General features: G+C 39.6%; 1 protein-coding gene across 8 annotated transcripts in view; it reads right to left on the bottom strand.

The window, feature by feature from the left end:
• FAT3 (FAT atypical cadherin 3) overlaps positions 1-14798 on the bottom strand; it is a 337712-nt gene that overhangs the window by 307343 nt on the left and 15571 nt on the right. For all 8 annotated transcript variants that reach the window (XM_063148845.1, XM_063148837.1, XM_063148840.1 and 5 more), the window contains exon 2: positions 6475-9786. In XM_063148845.1, coding sequence (XP_063004915.1) covers positions 6475-9769 — 3295 coding nt within the window. In that variant the 5' untranslated portion in view covers positions 9770-9786. The remainder of the gene's footprint in view (positions 1-6474; positions 9787-14798) is intronic.

Below are 14798 nucleotides of genomic sequence, written 5' to 3'. Positions count from 1 at the left end.
TTGTCCTAAAAGCAAAAATTTTATATGAAGGAACACTTCCACTGTTAAAAGCTGCCAGAGATAACCCACAGAACAGTAATAACACAGTACCACAGGCTCAGAAATAGCTGCTCTCAGGAATCTCTGACACAGATACAGGCTGACAGACCAGATTTTGGCCAGGGCTGTGCTCTGTGATCCATCTGACACACTCCTCACCAAAGAGCAGAGACACCACGGACAGGCTGAGGGCTGATGATCTTGTCACGAGTGCCTGCCCCATATGTCTGCTCTGTGAGCAGCTCTTTTCCCAAGCCACCTCCCAGCACCTACTGGCACTTTTGCTGTGGTACGGCCTCAAGTTACCTTGAAAACTGTGTTTAGAAGCCTGGGATAATGAAGAGGTTCCAAAATACTGTCTCTGGGTAATGAAATTTGCCTCCACTCGCCAGGAAGATGAATAACATCTGTAATACTAGTGTCTCCAAACTCTACAGTGAATTAAATTCTGCCAGTGAGTCCACCCAGATCCACCCACTAGCTCCTACACGCCTCCATAAAATTAAACAACTGAGAGGGAGAAAAACATGTATCACAAATGATTTTCATTTTACTTGACTTTGTTTCGGGGAAACACCAGAAATGGTCCCACATAAATATTTATCAAACCACTCAAATTGTAGTAAATGAAAATATCCTTCAACCTGCATACAAAATAACTGAAAACTATTTTAAGAGACAGCAAGAAGATGCAAGGAGTCTGAAGTAGAAAATTCATTTCTTTCTGCCAAATAAATAGAACAGTGCAGGTAGGTCTGGTGTATTGTAAACTATATCATCTGGTGTTTCTAGTTTCCATTATGAGTCCTTTGAAGCCATGACAAGGGCTTTCCAGCACCAACTGCCTTCTCTAGCCACAGTTTGTTAGGAATTTCTATCACTTTTGAGGTATCCAAATAAAAGATCAGACCATTATCCTTAGCACCATAAATAAACCCATGGAGTCCATAATAATCTGAACTCTACCTCCATTTAACAGTACCTTTAAGCTTTCAACATTGTGAAAGACAGGACTGGCTCGTTAACACGGATTTCAGGGCTGAAACACCTAAAGATATTAAGTTAACAGTCATTTACAGATTGCATTCTTATCAGAGCTCCTCTACAGGGTTAGAAATTCATGTCAGCAAACGCCTAAATTTAAAGTTCTAATGAAGGTAGAGGACTCAGGTTCCTGAACAACCCTAGGAAATAAAGAAAGCATTCTCTGAAGGCATTCTTTAAGTCCACGCTCACGAGCTTTGCAAGAACATTGAAGATCCCATAAGTATTTAATTAACACCACTGTTTTATCTTTGTGCTCAATTTCAGTGGGACTTAAGATGTTTCTATGCTTTCCTGAGAAGAAGTAAAAAACTTTTTTGATTTGGTTTCTCCACCTGTGCAGTGAAGTTAGCAATTCCTTACATGTCAGGATGTTGCTCCACCAACTCTGACAAACCCTACAGAAGCTGCTGATTTTGTCCCATCTCTCTGCTCCTCTAGGACTCACTTTGATCATTTTCTATTACCAATATGTCCATGGGTAGTGAAGGGGAAATACAGAAACTCTTGGTGTGCCAGGCTGTTACATTAACATGTAGAAGCAGATGCCAGACTAAAAAGTGGAGCTGGAGTAAAAATGCAGTTTAGCTGAACTACAAATCATCAAAAAAGAAGGAGGATTCCAGCACTTAGGCCTGATCTCATCTAATTCAACCTTTCAAGAAGTCAGGAACTCCCACTAGTTGTTCAGATCACCACTGCAACCAGAAAGGAGGTTCTGACAGATGGTATTCAGTCTCCCAAGGTGGGTGATATCATTAACCCTTATGCATTTGTTGGACCCACAACCAACTCCTGAAACAACCCAAATACACCATTTTGCTCTGGTACCAGCACTATGAGGGTGTACATACCAAGCTAATAAAATCCAGGTTTTTAATAAGGCAGTGCAGGACCTCTGACAGAGACCATTTCCACAAGAGTAGTCATAACTAACAGAGCAAACTGTGATGGAAACTCAGAGCATACTCTCATCTCACAAATTTTTTTACCACATCTCTGCCCATTTGTGTCACAACAAAATGGAGATACAAGAGTGCATTTTTCAGAACTTTCTTTTAAGAAACTGCAATTAGCAGACTGGCAAAGAGAGTGGAGATGCACACCAGGCAGGAAGGAGTACTAAAGATGAGAAAATGGTTCCAGCTTCTCTTTAGCATGAGAGTTGCACAAGGAGAAGGTTACTAGTCACTTCTGCAAGACCCAAATATAAGAGATTGATCAATTTTCTGTAGCTAGAAAAGAGGGTCGGATGCTTTAACACTGTGTTGTCAGAAAATTATTATAAACTATTATTTACATTACTCTCATATCTACACAATTAAATTTTTTTCTTCCAATTTTTTTTTCTAGACAAGCACATATGTGTGGGTTTCTGAATGAAAGATAATTCCCAGGAACTAGATTAAGACCATGAATTTGGTAGAGAGGAGTCATAACAAATTACCTAGTAGTGAGGCTGACAGTAAATCCTCTTGTTGACAGTTAACAGGGATGGGCTACATCTGACCAAAGCAAGACACTCAGTGTAGACGTCTACCTGAGCTACTCTCACAAGGACCTTCACACATTTTTAGAGCATGATTCAACCAACTTATTTCATATTTTTATGTTAGGGTGAAATGAATCATGTTTCTCAGTGACTTGTTTCCTTCTGTTGACTTGAAGAAGCTTGCAGTGACTAGTTTTCATTGTAGACAACCATATTTTATAACAGATTAAATATCTGGATCCCAAAAAAATGAACATGACGGGAAAAAGAAAAAAAAGGCAGTTTTTAACAGGAGACAGAAGGATCACATTACATGTTCCTCAGCGCAAGGTTTTTAAATGGCATGTTTCTGACATTTATATCAACAGTCAATAAATAAAAAAAAGTTCCTCCATTTTTTTAACCTCTAGAAAAGTCTGAAACCAGATTTTTTAGTTATAAATCATGACTGACTTCTAAACCCATGAGAAATTTCATTTTCTGTCTAAGGTAGTGGGAAACCACAGATGGAGTTGAAAGGTCAGGAGCTGCAGCAATCTACTTCAGGAGACTTTCTATTTATTTACAGATTTGTATTGGCTCTGACTCCTGGAAATGGAAAGTAAATCCACTAAAGCAAATCTGGAAGTGATTCACACTTCTATCTGGCAAATACTTGCTATGCTTCTGGTTACCACTGTGTATGAGCTGGCATATTTAGCAGTGAATGCTGCAACAACAATACTCTTCAATCTACCAATTCTATAAGACATGAGGCAAAGAGCAGCACTACAGGAAGGGACTTGCAGGCTCACCCCCATGGTACAACTGTTTAATACCAAGCTACAACAGCACCCAGATTTGCACATTTACACTGTGCAGAAGGATCCGCAAGGACCAATACAGAGAAGACTCCCAAGCTCCCTGACTGCAATCCACTGTTCTGACCTGAATGGAGAAAAGCCTCTTGTGAAAAGCCAAAAACTAGATCAAGCCTGCTGGAGATAGATCATAGAATCATTTAACTCTCAACTGAAAGATCACTGAGTCCAGCCATTAACCCAGCACTGCAAAGCTGATCACTAAGCCATAGCCATGAGTACAACATCCACACGTTTTTCGAGCACTTTCAGAAACAGTGATTTCCACCACATTCCTGGGCAGCCTGTTCCAATGGCTCACAACTCTTTCAATGAATAAATTTTCCCTAACAGCCAATCTAAACCTCTCCTGGCCATTTCTTCTTGTCCTGACACTTGTTACTTGGAGAACAGACTGACCCCGCCTCACTACAAGCTCCTTTCAGGCAGTTGTGGAGAGTGAGAAGATCTCCCCAGAGCCTCGTTTTTTCCAGATGCACCATTGTGCACTTATTTACATCTGTAGTGGATGAGACACCATGAGAACAAATGCACAGCTGCATGGTGCAGTGTGCATCCATCATGAAGGCCTGCTTCTCCTCATTTCAACTCCTCAGTATCCATGTGCCTCAGGAAGCAAAAGCACATCTCACTCAACACACAGGGAAACACCACTAACATGATGTAGTATTTCAGAAAAATAAAAACAATGCATTTGAGCAGAATTTTGCTGAAAGCACGGACTTGCTTGTAGTCCAGCCTGCTCATATATCAGGATGAATTTGGCCCAGTTTATATCCTAATGATTATAATGGATGCTGCAGTCATCTTTTCATTAAGGCAGCAGCCAAAAATATTGATTTGTTGTACTTCACACTCCTGCTTACCTTCACAAATTTCAGGAGAATCGGTACATAAGCCAATAGAGTTGGTCAGTTTAAAAGTGACAAATGAACTACACTAAAGTAAATAAACAGCTATCTCTATATAAATTAATTCAATATGTGACTTAAGCCCTTTTCTACAGCTAGAAAGCTGATTCATCATTCAGCAGCATTTAAGTTGCCACCAGTTCAATAGCAGAGTATTAATGTTGCATTTTATTTGACACAGAAGGTCAAATCCTGCATTCAGCTTACAACAGCATGACCTGGAGTAACCCTGAAGCCCTGCCCTCCACATCACCCTGGCTGCAGCTCAGCACCCAAAGTGTTCTCCAAATTGCTTTCAATAAGGCTTACACGGCATTGAACATTTGGGGAAATCAGAAACAAGAATCCAAAACCTCTTGATCTGCTATATTATCTTCTGGATTATCTTCTGGAATGATTAAGTGAAATGGCACAAGTTGGCTCATTTTCACATAACACTTATGAAAGAGTGAAAGGCAGAAAAATCTTTGCATCTTGGGAGATTTGGGGCGTTTTTGCCTCCACAAAATATATTTCGATTTTAGAAAGAAAGTATATTTGGAACACTGAGTACAATTTCCATTCCGATTAAAACATGATTTATGCTTTACCGAACAAGGGACCTAACTTATTCTAAGCCATCACCTCTACTAGGGTAGGCACAGGGTAAAAAAGTGCTTATTTTTATTTATGAGTGACACGCAGTGAGTTACTTTCCATACCAGCTCCTTTAAGTTCAATAAATCTCGAATGCTGAGATTTCTGTATCAATAGTGCAGCATTGGCACCAACCTCCCCCTACTTTATAAAGAGCCCATTGAGATTAAGTTGATACAACTCAATAAATAGGCAGGATGACATTTTAAAATGCATGAGCTTAATATTTAAACACATGTCCAAATGTCTAAATAATGTTGCCTGAATGCCTTCTGCTACTATCAGCACTGTAGGATATGTAAGTTTCTAACATTCCTGGAAATTACACTAGTTGCCCTCTTGACTTCTGACACTCAAGTCTGATGTTTCTGGACGTAAGGTTTTGACTGCAATCATCTGTGTACAGCTGCAGCAGCAAGGCTGTAGCAAAAATAGAATAAAAATATTTTTCTCTGCTTATACTATGAGAGTCACAGCACTTGTGATGTCGTCTGTTTTTCATAATGTTCAGTTTAGAAAGTTGACATTTGATTAAACACTTTGAATCTGCCAAAACATACATTTTAATCTTATGTTTAATACCACATTCTCAATTAAAAGCTTCAGAAGAAGACATACAAACCACAGTAAACCCACAGCCCTAACATATTTAATATAATTTCTGAAACTGTTGACTAATATTTTCTAATTTCCTCACTACTTCTAGTGGTGCACAGCTGCACCATTACTTCCAACAACCATCAGACATTTAAACAGCCCGTTTTTAAGTGTTTTACTAAACACACTTTTATATTTAGTATTTTGAACATTTTCCAATAGGGTGGTATGGTAATAAAGTTCAGCATCTGAAGAAGCTTCCCTATATTAACAATGCTTTCTAACATCAATATTTATAATGCTACTGGCACCAAAGGAAAACTAGCGCAGGTCATTTACAGCTATGAACATTTCCCTGGATTTTTACCTTTTACGTAAGCACACCAACACTGGTAAATACAACAAAGAGTATTACAGAGGATGGTGTGTCATTCCAGAATAACTTCCATGAAAAATTACTCCCAGCAACAAGAACAAGGCCAAAAATAGGTTTTAGGACAAAATAATCTTTCTTTCATGCCCCTTATTTCATTGGGTTTAACACAGGATCTAAAGTCATGAGTACTGTGATGTTGTGGAGGGGCCTGAGTAATTTACAGTGATCAACAGATAATGCAGTGACTGTAAGCGAGTCATTCTGTAACTATCACTGCCTTCTAAATGGAGCCCTCACATAGCTGCTGAAAAGAAATGTGTACAATTTCACATCCACAGAGTGATGAATGTAACCAGGTAATTAAATCATGTCCTTGCTGTGCCTGGAAAATCCTTACTTATAATTTTATCTTGCCTGTTAAGAAGAACTGAATTTCTCATTAAGGGTAGAAAACAATTATGCCTCAGCTTTGCTTTTGAAAAATACCTTTATGAAGGGGAAATTAGAAACAAAACTCACCAGTTTCTTCATCGATGCTGAATCTCCCCAGTCCACTGCCATCCCTGATGGAATACTGGATCTCCCCATCTCTTCCAGAGTCCTCATCTCGAGCAACAACTTGCAAAACACTTGTACCAATGCGGGAGTTTTCCTTTACAGATCCAATGACAGCAAAGTCAGGAAAATAAGGGGTATAAAGATTTTCGTTGACATCCACCACTTCAACTTCCACAAAAGAAAGAGAAGAGAGAGAAACCGGGCGCCCCTTGTCCTTGGCACGCACGGTCAGGTTGTAGAACTGCTGCTTCTCGTAGTCGAGCTCCTTGTTGAGGCGGATGGCGCCGCTGGCCTTGTCGATCTCAAAGCGCCCGTTGTAATCGTTCACCAGCGAGTAGCGCACTTGGCCTCCCAGGCCCAGGTCTGGATCGTGAGTTTCCAACCAAGCTATGACAGTGCCAACTGGCAGGTCCTCAAGGACCTTCACGTTGTAGCTGGATGGGATAAAGGCTGGAGAGCAATCGTTAACGTCATCCAAAAAAACCTTCAGAGGCACAACGGAAAACTGCTGATGGCCACTCTCTGCTCTGTCCCGAGCCTCAATCTTCAGGGTGTAGTTTGCTTTTGCTTCCCGGTCTAGTTGATCTGAAACATACACCACTCCTGTGGAACTGTTGATAGCAAATTGATGGGTGTCTGTCAGTACTGAGTAAGTCACTTCACCATTAGATCCTAAGTCTTTATCTCTGGCTTCTACCTGGATAATCTCTGTACCAAGACTTGTACTTTCTAAAATATTAACCGAATAACTGTCCTGTAGAAAAACAGGCTTGTTATCATTTGCATCCTCCACAGTGACAGTCAGCAGTCTCCATGCCGATTTCTGTGGATTACCTAAATCATAAATTGTAATATTAAGGAGATAGAGCTCCGTTTTTTCACGGTCCAAGGGCATGAGAACACTAAGTATCCCCATCTCCATGTCAATGTTGAAACAACTATCTACATTACCATCAGAAATTGTATAAAGCACTCTTCCATTAAAGCCTGAGTCAGCATCATAGGCTTTTATCCTCAGGATGGTGGCACCAACCGGCAGATCTTCTGAAACCTTCACGTCAGTAGGAAAGGATTTATCAAAATGAGGTGCTTGCCTGTTGACCGAATAAAAATCAAGAAAACCATCGTCCAAATTCAGCTTCACATTTGCTTTTGCCTTTTTGAGCAATTTTTCTGCTAGCTTCTGAGCAACTCTAGTTTCTCTACAGCTAAAGGTCTTTGAAGACACTTTCCCATGAACTACTGAAATATTAACAAACATAGCATCAGCAAAGTTCTCTCCATCAGTTGCCGTTATCTTAAGGCCAAAATTGCTATTCTTTATGCCAGAGTTAACAAGAGATTTTTTAAGCTGCAGGACACCAGAGTCTGGACTTAAATAAAAAAGGCCAAGTTCATTTCCAGAGATTATTTTGTACTTCACAAGCTCTAACTCATCTATGTCTATTGCAGAAACAGCAGTGATGTGACCACCAACAGGAAAATCAGATGAAATCACTCCCTGACAGGCCACTTTTTCAAAGAGGGGCTTGTTGTCATTGACATTGCCAATGTATATGGTGACATTCACCTCACTCTCGTGGCGGTAGGGAGAACCCCAGTCGGATGCTCTCACAATGAACCTGTAACTTTCTGGTGAGGACTCAAAATCCAGTTCTTCAGATGTGCTGATGACACCTGTAAACTGGTTTATCGTAAATGGCAGTGAGTTCAGACTGGCAATACTGTAGGTGATGTATCCATTCTCTCCCCTGTCTTCATCAACTGCTGACACTGCCAAAACGCTGGACCCCACTGGGACACTTTCATTGACAAATGAGCTGTAGGAGAGCTGCTGGAACTCTGGAGTGTGATCGTTGGCATCCTCTAACCTGACAGTAACCTGGGCTTTTAAATCACCACCTTTGTTTGCATATACTTCTAATTCATAGAGGTCCTTCTCAATGATTCTCAAAGGACGAGCAGTAGTAATAAGGCCTGTGTTGGGATTGATCTTAAAATACTCAGCGTCCTCACTTGGAGATAGTCTGTATTCCACACCCTGTGGCTCAGGCATCAGCTTAACTACTGCAACCACCACACCAGGAGGTGAAAATTCACTGATGTAAATATCATATGCTTCCTTTTCAAACTTCAGGGGGATACTTTCTTTCTTGGGACTAGCAATGTGGACCAGTTTGACCGCAGAAAATTTCTGAGGAGATCCTTTGTCCTTAGCTTGGAGAGTGAGGTTGTAACCATAAGGGAAGCTGTCCCAGTCAATAGGCTTTCTTTCCTTGATTTTGTACTCATTCATCCATTTCCCTTCTTTAGTCAGAAAGAATTGCTCTAGAGGATCTCCAGCAACAATAGAAACAGAATCAATTTCTCCATTGGCTCCTTCATCTAGGTCATCAACATTAACAACTGCATAGGTAGGTTCCTTGTCTGATGGGGAGGGAATGTGGGTTACTACACTTATTGTTGGGGCATGTTCGTTTATACGTTCAATGTGAACATAAAGCTTGGCAGTGCTGCTTACACCATTGTTTCCATACAGCTTCATCCCACGGTCCACTGCCAGAATCTCAAGGTCGTATCTGTTTTTCTCATCATAATTTAACCGGCCACTTAAGGAGATAACACCACTCGTAGGATGAACTGAGAAGAGATCAACTTTACCTTTAAAGTAATAATAAAATTCACCGTTGGACCCAATATCCGCATCTGTTGCGGTCACCTGTGCAATGCTAGTCCTTAAGGGAGTGCTTTCTGCTATTGTGACAGAGTACGTGGTTGGTGAAAACAAAGGTCTTAGGTCATTCATATCCAAAACCTGGATGTTCACTTTTGTCCATGTTTCCAAGTCCTCTCCCCTGACAGACCCTTTTACCATCAATAAATAGTTGTCCTGGATTTCTCTGTTCAATATCGCAGAATTCCCACCTTTAGTCCTTATTCTGAGGAAGCAGAAGTCAGCAATGATGACTTCCTCTGCTTTAAAAAAGCCCTCATCATCACCAGACACTATTTTGTACTTGATATCCCAGGAAAGGTCAGCCATGGTAATGCCCATCCTCGTCTGACTGTTGACATAGGTCCTGGCTGCAGAATTCTCGTACACTGTGGCATTGTAAGTGGAATGTGTGAAGTGAAAGCCAGGCGGGGCAGTCCCCTGAGCCACCTGGCAAACCAAGGCCAGGAACTTGACAATCACAAGGGCAAGGCATGACGGAGGTAGCCGTGAGCCTGACCAGCGGCCCATATTCACGTCCATCACATCATTCTTTCACCCTGTGACAGAGAGGAAACACAGGAAATAGTTGAACAAGAGATTCAACAAAAACTGCACTGTGAAGTGGCATGTCAAAATTACTTACTAAATTTCTAATTGAAAGTAAAATCTATGTAATATCAATTCACCACATCTTTAACAAAACAGAAAGAGAGAACACTATACACACACAGACATATAATCACACCAGCTCTGGGTATTTTCACATCTGTCTGAGTAGTATATATGCAAGTCCACACACACACATTTATATATAACTACATACATGTATGTATGCACACATTTTTAAAAGACCCTACCACATCCATTTACACATGCATACAGTCCAGAATAATAATCATAGAAAAAAAAATTAAAAACCACTATGCGTATTTGTATAAATTTATATCAAATGATGAACCACATACAGAAATTATTTTTTCTTATTTACCACAGCTCAAACAAAGCCTAAACTTGTTTCTTTTCAGAGCATATTGGAAAATTCATTTTCAGTCCCAACATTCGGAAGAGAGACAGGATTTTCATACGTATGTATTACTGTCACAGTCAAATGCTACTTTTTTTTTATGATCAGTTAAGAATGATGAAATTTGAGCCATCAAGAACAAGTAGAATAAGAAGGTCATTATGCAGTCATTACTTTAAATACAAATACCTTCAGAAAAGGCCCAGTGCCTCACCTCAAGAATCTAAATTGTGAGGTTAAGCAGAGACAGAGTAAGTGGAGGCACTGGCTGAAGGTTGCTGGAGGCTACTGCAGAAGGTGGGAGCCAAGTCCTGCTTATCTATCGCTTCGTCCTTGAAAGCAGAGGAAAGGAGCCTGAGGAAACTAGGCAGGTGCTATCATAAGGCAATGGGAATAAGTATCTTTGTTACAAAGTACATGCACTGCTACTAGTGAAAATCATAAAAATCGATTTCAAAAGGCAAGGATTGAAAGACCCCCTGCACACACAGGTTGATATTATTGTCATTTAAAAGCTACTTGAAAATGTAGTTTTCTCCAAGGTAGAACACAAGGAGGAAAAGGATAGGAAATATTGTCAATGACACAGGTTAATTTAAACTTCCAACAAGATTTCAGCTTCACCAAGGGGATTTATAAATTGCATGCAAGTTTTGGAATATGAATTCATATTATTTGTCACCTCCAATGTAACGGAGGAACTACTGCAGTTTCAGTACTAACAACAAACAATTTATCATACTGATGTTGCAATGTCCACACACAACACTTCACTTCCTGATCCCACAGTCTATATCCCATTGTTTAACATGCTGATCAATTTGGTCAATTCTCCCAAGTGTTTGTCAAAGCACTCATCTTGCAATCACTTATTTTCACATGCAGTTCTCCCCCTGCCTCTGTTTCCTTCTTATTTTCTTTTCAATTATTAAAAAAAAAAAAAAAAAAAAACTTGTTAAAAAGAGAATAAAAATGTAAGATTATTATCACCTTCTGGACCTGCATTCCCCCCAGTAGCCAGCGCATTTCATTTGTGGCAGTTCCTTTTCTGAATATGCCCACTCAATTCCTATGCACATAGCATGTGAGTCCTATGATCAACATCTTGTTCCATACAGTTCATACATGAAATAAGCACAATTCTCCAAAATGCTTAGGGTACATGAGGGAACAGGTTGACTTCCAGAAGTCCCAGGATGGAATTTGTCTATTTCATATAGGCAAGATTATTTTATTGTTGTTACCATTTTATACAGCTGAAAGACCAGCAGTGGCATCTTCTTCTTCAGCACAACAAGCATTCATCAATTTAATCCACCAGTATGAAAATATCAAAGTCCCTTATTTCATGGGGCTTTATGGGACCACTTTTGAGTACTGAAACTAAAAGCTGTTGCCTCAGACTAGTGTGGGAGATGATGCTAGTTGTATTTATATATATATATATGTATTTACACAACATACAATAAACTGCTGAGGAAATTCAGCCAATGAAAATGGGAAATTCTAACGAGACAGCTCTCATGGGAAAATAAAGGGTTGGAGCTTTTCTGTGATGTGTATTATTAAAACAATCAACAGACAATCACTGCATTGCTGCCTTTCATGAAGAGCACTTCAGCATCCTTTGTCTACACCACAATACCCTCTCCCCCTGCTAAGAGAGAGAATTTTTGCTGGCTTACAAAAGACACTGATGTTACATTTCATATGAGCATCTAGACTTCTTTCACCACAGTTCAGCAACTTCCTAGAAATTCATTTTCCAAATTCTCTGAAGTAAGGAAATGAATTGTCTTATCCTATTTGTCTCATTTGGTGGTTTAGTTTCTCCTGTCCATGCCATAGTTCAGCATGAGCAGGTTTCTCTCTACCTTTCAGGGCCATCAACAACACGTTTGCAAGTCCAGCATAACTGGAAATCAGTTTCCCTGAGAATATAATTGTTAAAAAAAAAACCAAACTATTTGAAACTTTACTTTCAGCCCTACCCAATGTCACAGACTGCTGCGGCAGACAGGCATCAAAAGAGATACTCACAAATCTCTGCAATTAGGGGAAATGAAAAAGTTGTGTATATCCTAGGTAATAAAACACAACAACCTTACACTCCTATTCCATTTATCTTATAATTTTTAAAGAAAGCTGGGGCTAAGACCTTATCTCAAACACACTGCTGCAAGCTCAGTCATGCCAATAGTCCACCAAGTTTTAGAGGTTCAGTGCAATCAATACCAGTCCTGAAACACTGAATTCCACCTAGAAGCAGCAGATGTATATGTGTGCTATTGAAAGCACATTTTAGCTATGTGTACATATGTATACACAGACACAGATTATGCATTTTTAGGTAGAATTTAATGGTTGGCACTAGAAAAACTGGACTTTCACATCAGGCAGCACTTTCAGGGTTTGATTTCATCTCAAATGTGGTATGCAGAGTTGTAACAAGCTCCCCATTGAAGTTATTCATCTATCCATATATTTATATGGCTATCACTATTATATTATATGAAAGTCCCAATGGATGAGCTATTAAGCTGCCACTTGGGCAACCCAAGAATGTTTTATTCATTTACTGAATTCCTTTCTTCTGGGATATTTGTTTTTAAGAGTTCATAACACATACATACTTAACACACAGGAAATGTAACGAGATAGGTTACAGAAACAAAGTACAAAGCAACCGGCAGTAAATTAGGAGGCATTTCTTTAAAGGCACTTCTTGTCAAAAAATGTTATGTTTAAAGTGAAGAGAAAGGTTGTGACTATTTTTGCTTGATTTTAAAATGTTTGGGCAGGAGCTACTAAAATAAAAATTCCCTAGTACTGCTCAGCATGGTTAGTATGAAGGGGGAAAAAAAAGGGGAAAAACACAAAGGAAATTAAATAAAAAGGGAACAGGGAAAAAGGAAAAAGGTAAAAGCTTTCTGAGAAAAGAAAATTGCTCTACAATAGCAGAGACTTAAAGTAAACAAATCCCATCTAACTACCCAACAAAGTGAACAAAAACACAACATAGGAGTCCAGAATCTTCCCACTCTACCACTCATAAAATTCTCTGGCCTTGAAGTGGGAAGGAAAAAATGGAAAAATAGAACAGTGTGTCTTGATTTTAATACTCTTTAAAATAAATTTGAATATCATGGAGAGCTCTATGATTTTAAATTCAATTAATCATTTGTGTCATTTTCCTTTGCTCCTTGAACAAAGCTGGCTAACTATATGAACCAAATCTTGCAGAATAGCTGCAAGGACCTGTAGGTGGCTGGTACTCCTTAGAGGAATTGAGAGAGGTATGATCATCATTCCCTTATCTCATCTTGGCTCTGGCAACCTCCAGTCTGGGCTGCATCCAAACATAACACCTCACCAGACAGAGAAGGAAGGCTGAAGTCCCACGAACTTCCAGGATTCCTGCACACCAAAAATGTGGTTCTAACTCAGTGTGTAGATATGAAAGAAGTGCTATCTGTTCCCTGGTTTGACTCCTTCTCCCTAGGCTAATTTTTCTAATTCCAAAGACCTCCACATCATAAAATACTCAGGAAAGAAAACAGTGCATATATCTCTTGGGTAAACAAGAGCCAAAAGGTCTTTTATAGATATAAGGAATATAGCAGGCAAATTTCTTCAGCAAACAGGAGGAATAAGCTTTTAGTAGGCGACAGAAGGGATAACAAAAGTGCCTCCTCCTCTCTCCCTACTTTGCCTCCAAGCCCAGTTACACTCTGAGAGCATGTTTCCAGTTGGCCATTAGGCAAATTAATTCAGGCAATGTAACTAGCTAATACAAAATAACCATAAAAGACTTTTTTACAGGTCCTTTGAAGACAGAAGAAACTCATTTGTGCTTTAACTTCCAGCTTCAATGAAGGGTGAAGAACCCAGTGGAGCTCATATGTGGGTACTCTGGGCTATAGGTCCTCTGGGGTATCAGAAGTAAAAAAGTTTCTTGACTTCAGATAAATTTCTGAGAGTCGATGTATTTACGCACCTATGTGTATGGTGGAAAAAAAAAAAGGGGGCCAAGAAACCTTGACTGAAATATTTTCATCTTAATTTGCATTTCTCTTGGTGAAGCTGGGAAAGAACACATCTCTTCACACAGGACAGGACTGGAGACCTCATGGTATGAACAAATACTACCATTTGGAATTACTGTTGCTTCCTTGAGAGAGTTGACACAATTCTCTAGGCAGCTTTACAGCAAAAACGGTGTGTTTGAAAATGTAAAGGTATTTTTGGGAAGCAGAAGAACAGTAACATCACATGCACATGAAGTCTAAGTACTATATAGAGAAGTCATGTATGTGCTCCAGAACAGAAGCTCTTGATTTCTTTGGAAGTGGCCTTAATCTTTCAAGGTAACTCCTGCCATTAAAACATCAACATCAGCTAATTTATTCTCATGGTCTAACCATCAAAACACAAGGCATGAAACCCCTTCTCAGTGTTCTTTTCTATCCACAACAGCAATTTGACCACACAAAACCTTCTATATGACCAGGCCATTAGGAGCTGCAAAAAGAATACAAGGAAGAT

Source organism: Melospiza melodia, chromosome 2 (genome assembly GCF_035770615.1).
Source record: "Melospiza melodia melodia isolate bMelMel2 chromosome 2, bMelMel2.pri, whole genome shotgun sequence".
NCBI classification, from domain to species: domain Eukaryota; kingdom Metazoa; phylum Chordata; class Aves; order Passeriformes; family Passerellidae; genus Melospiza; species Melospiza melodia.
This window is presented reverse-complemented; position numbering and strand designations above follow the sequence as displayed.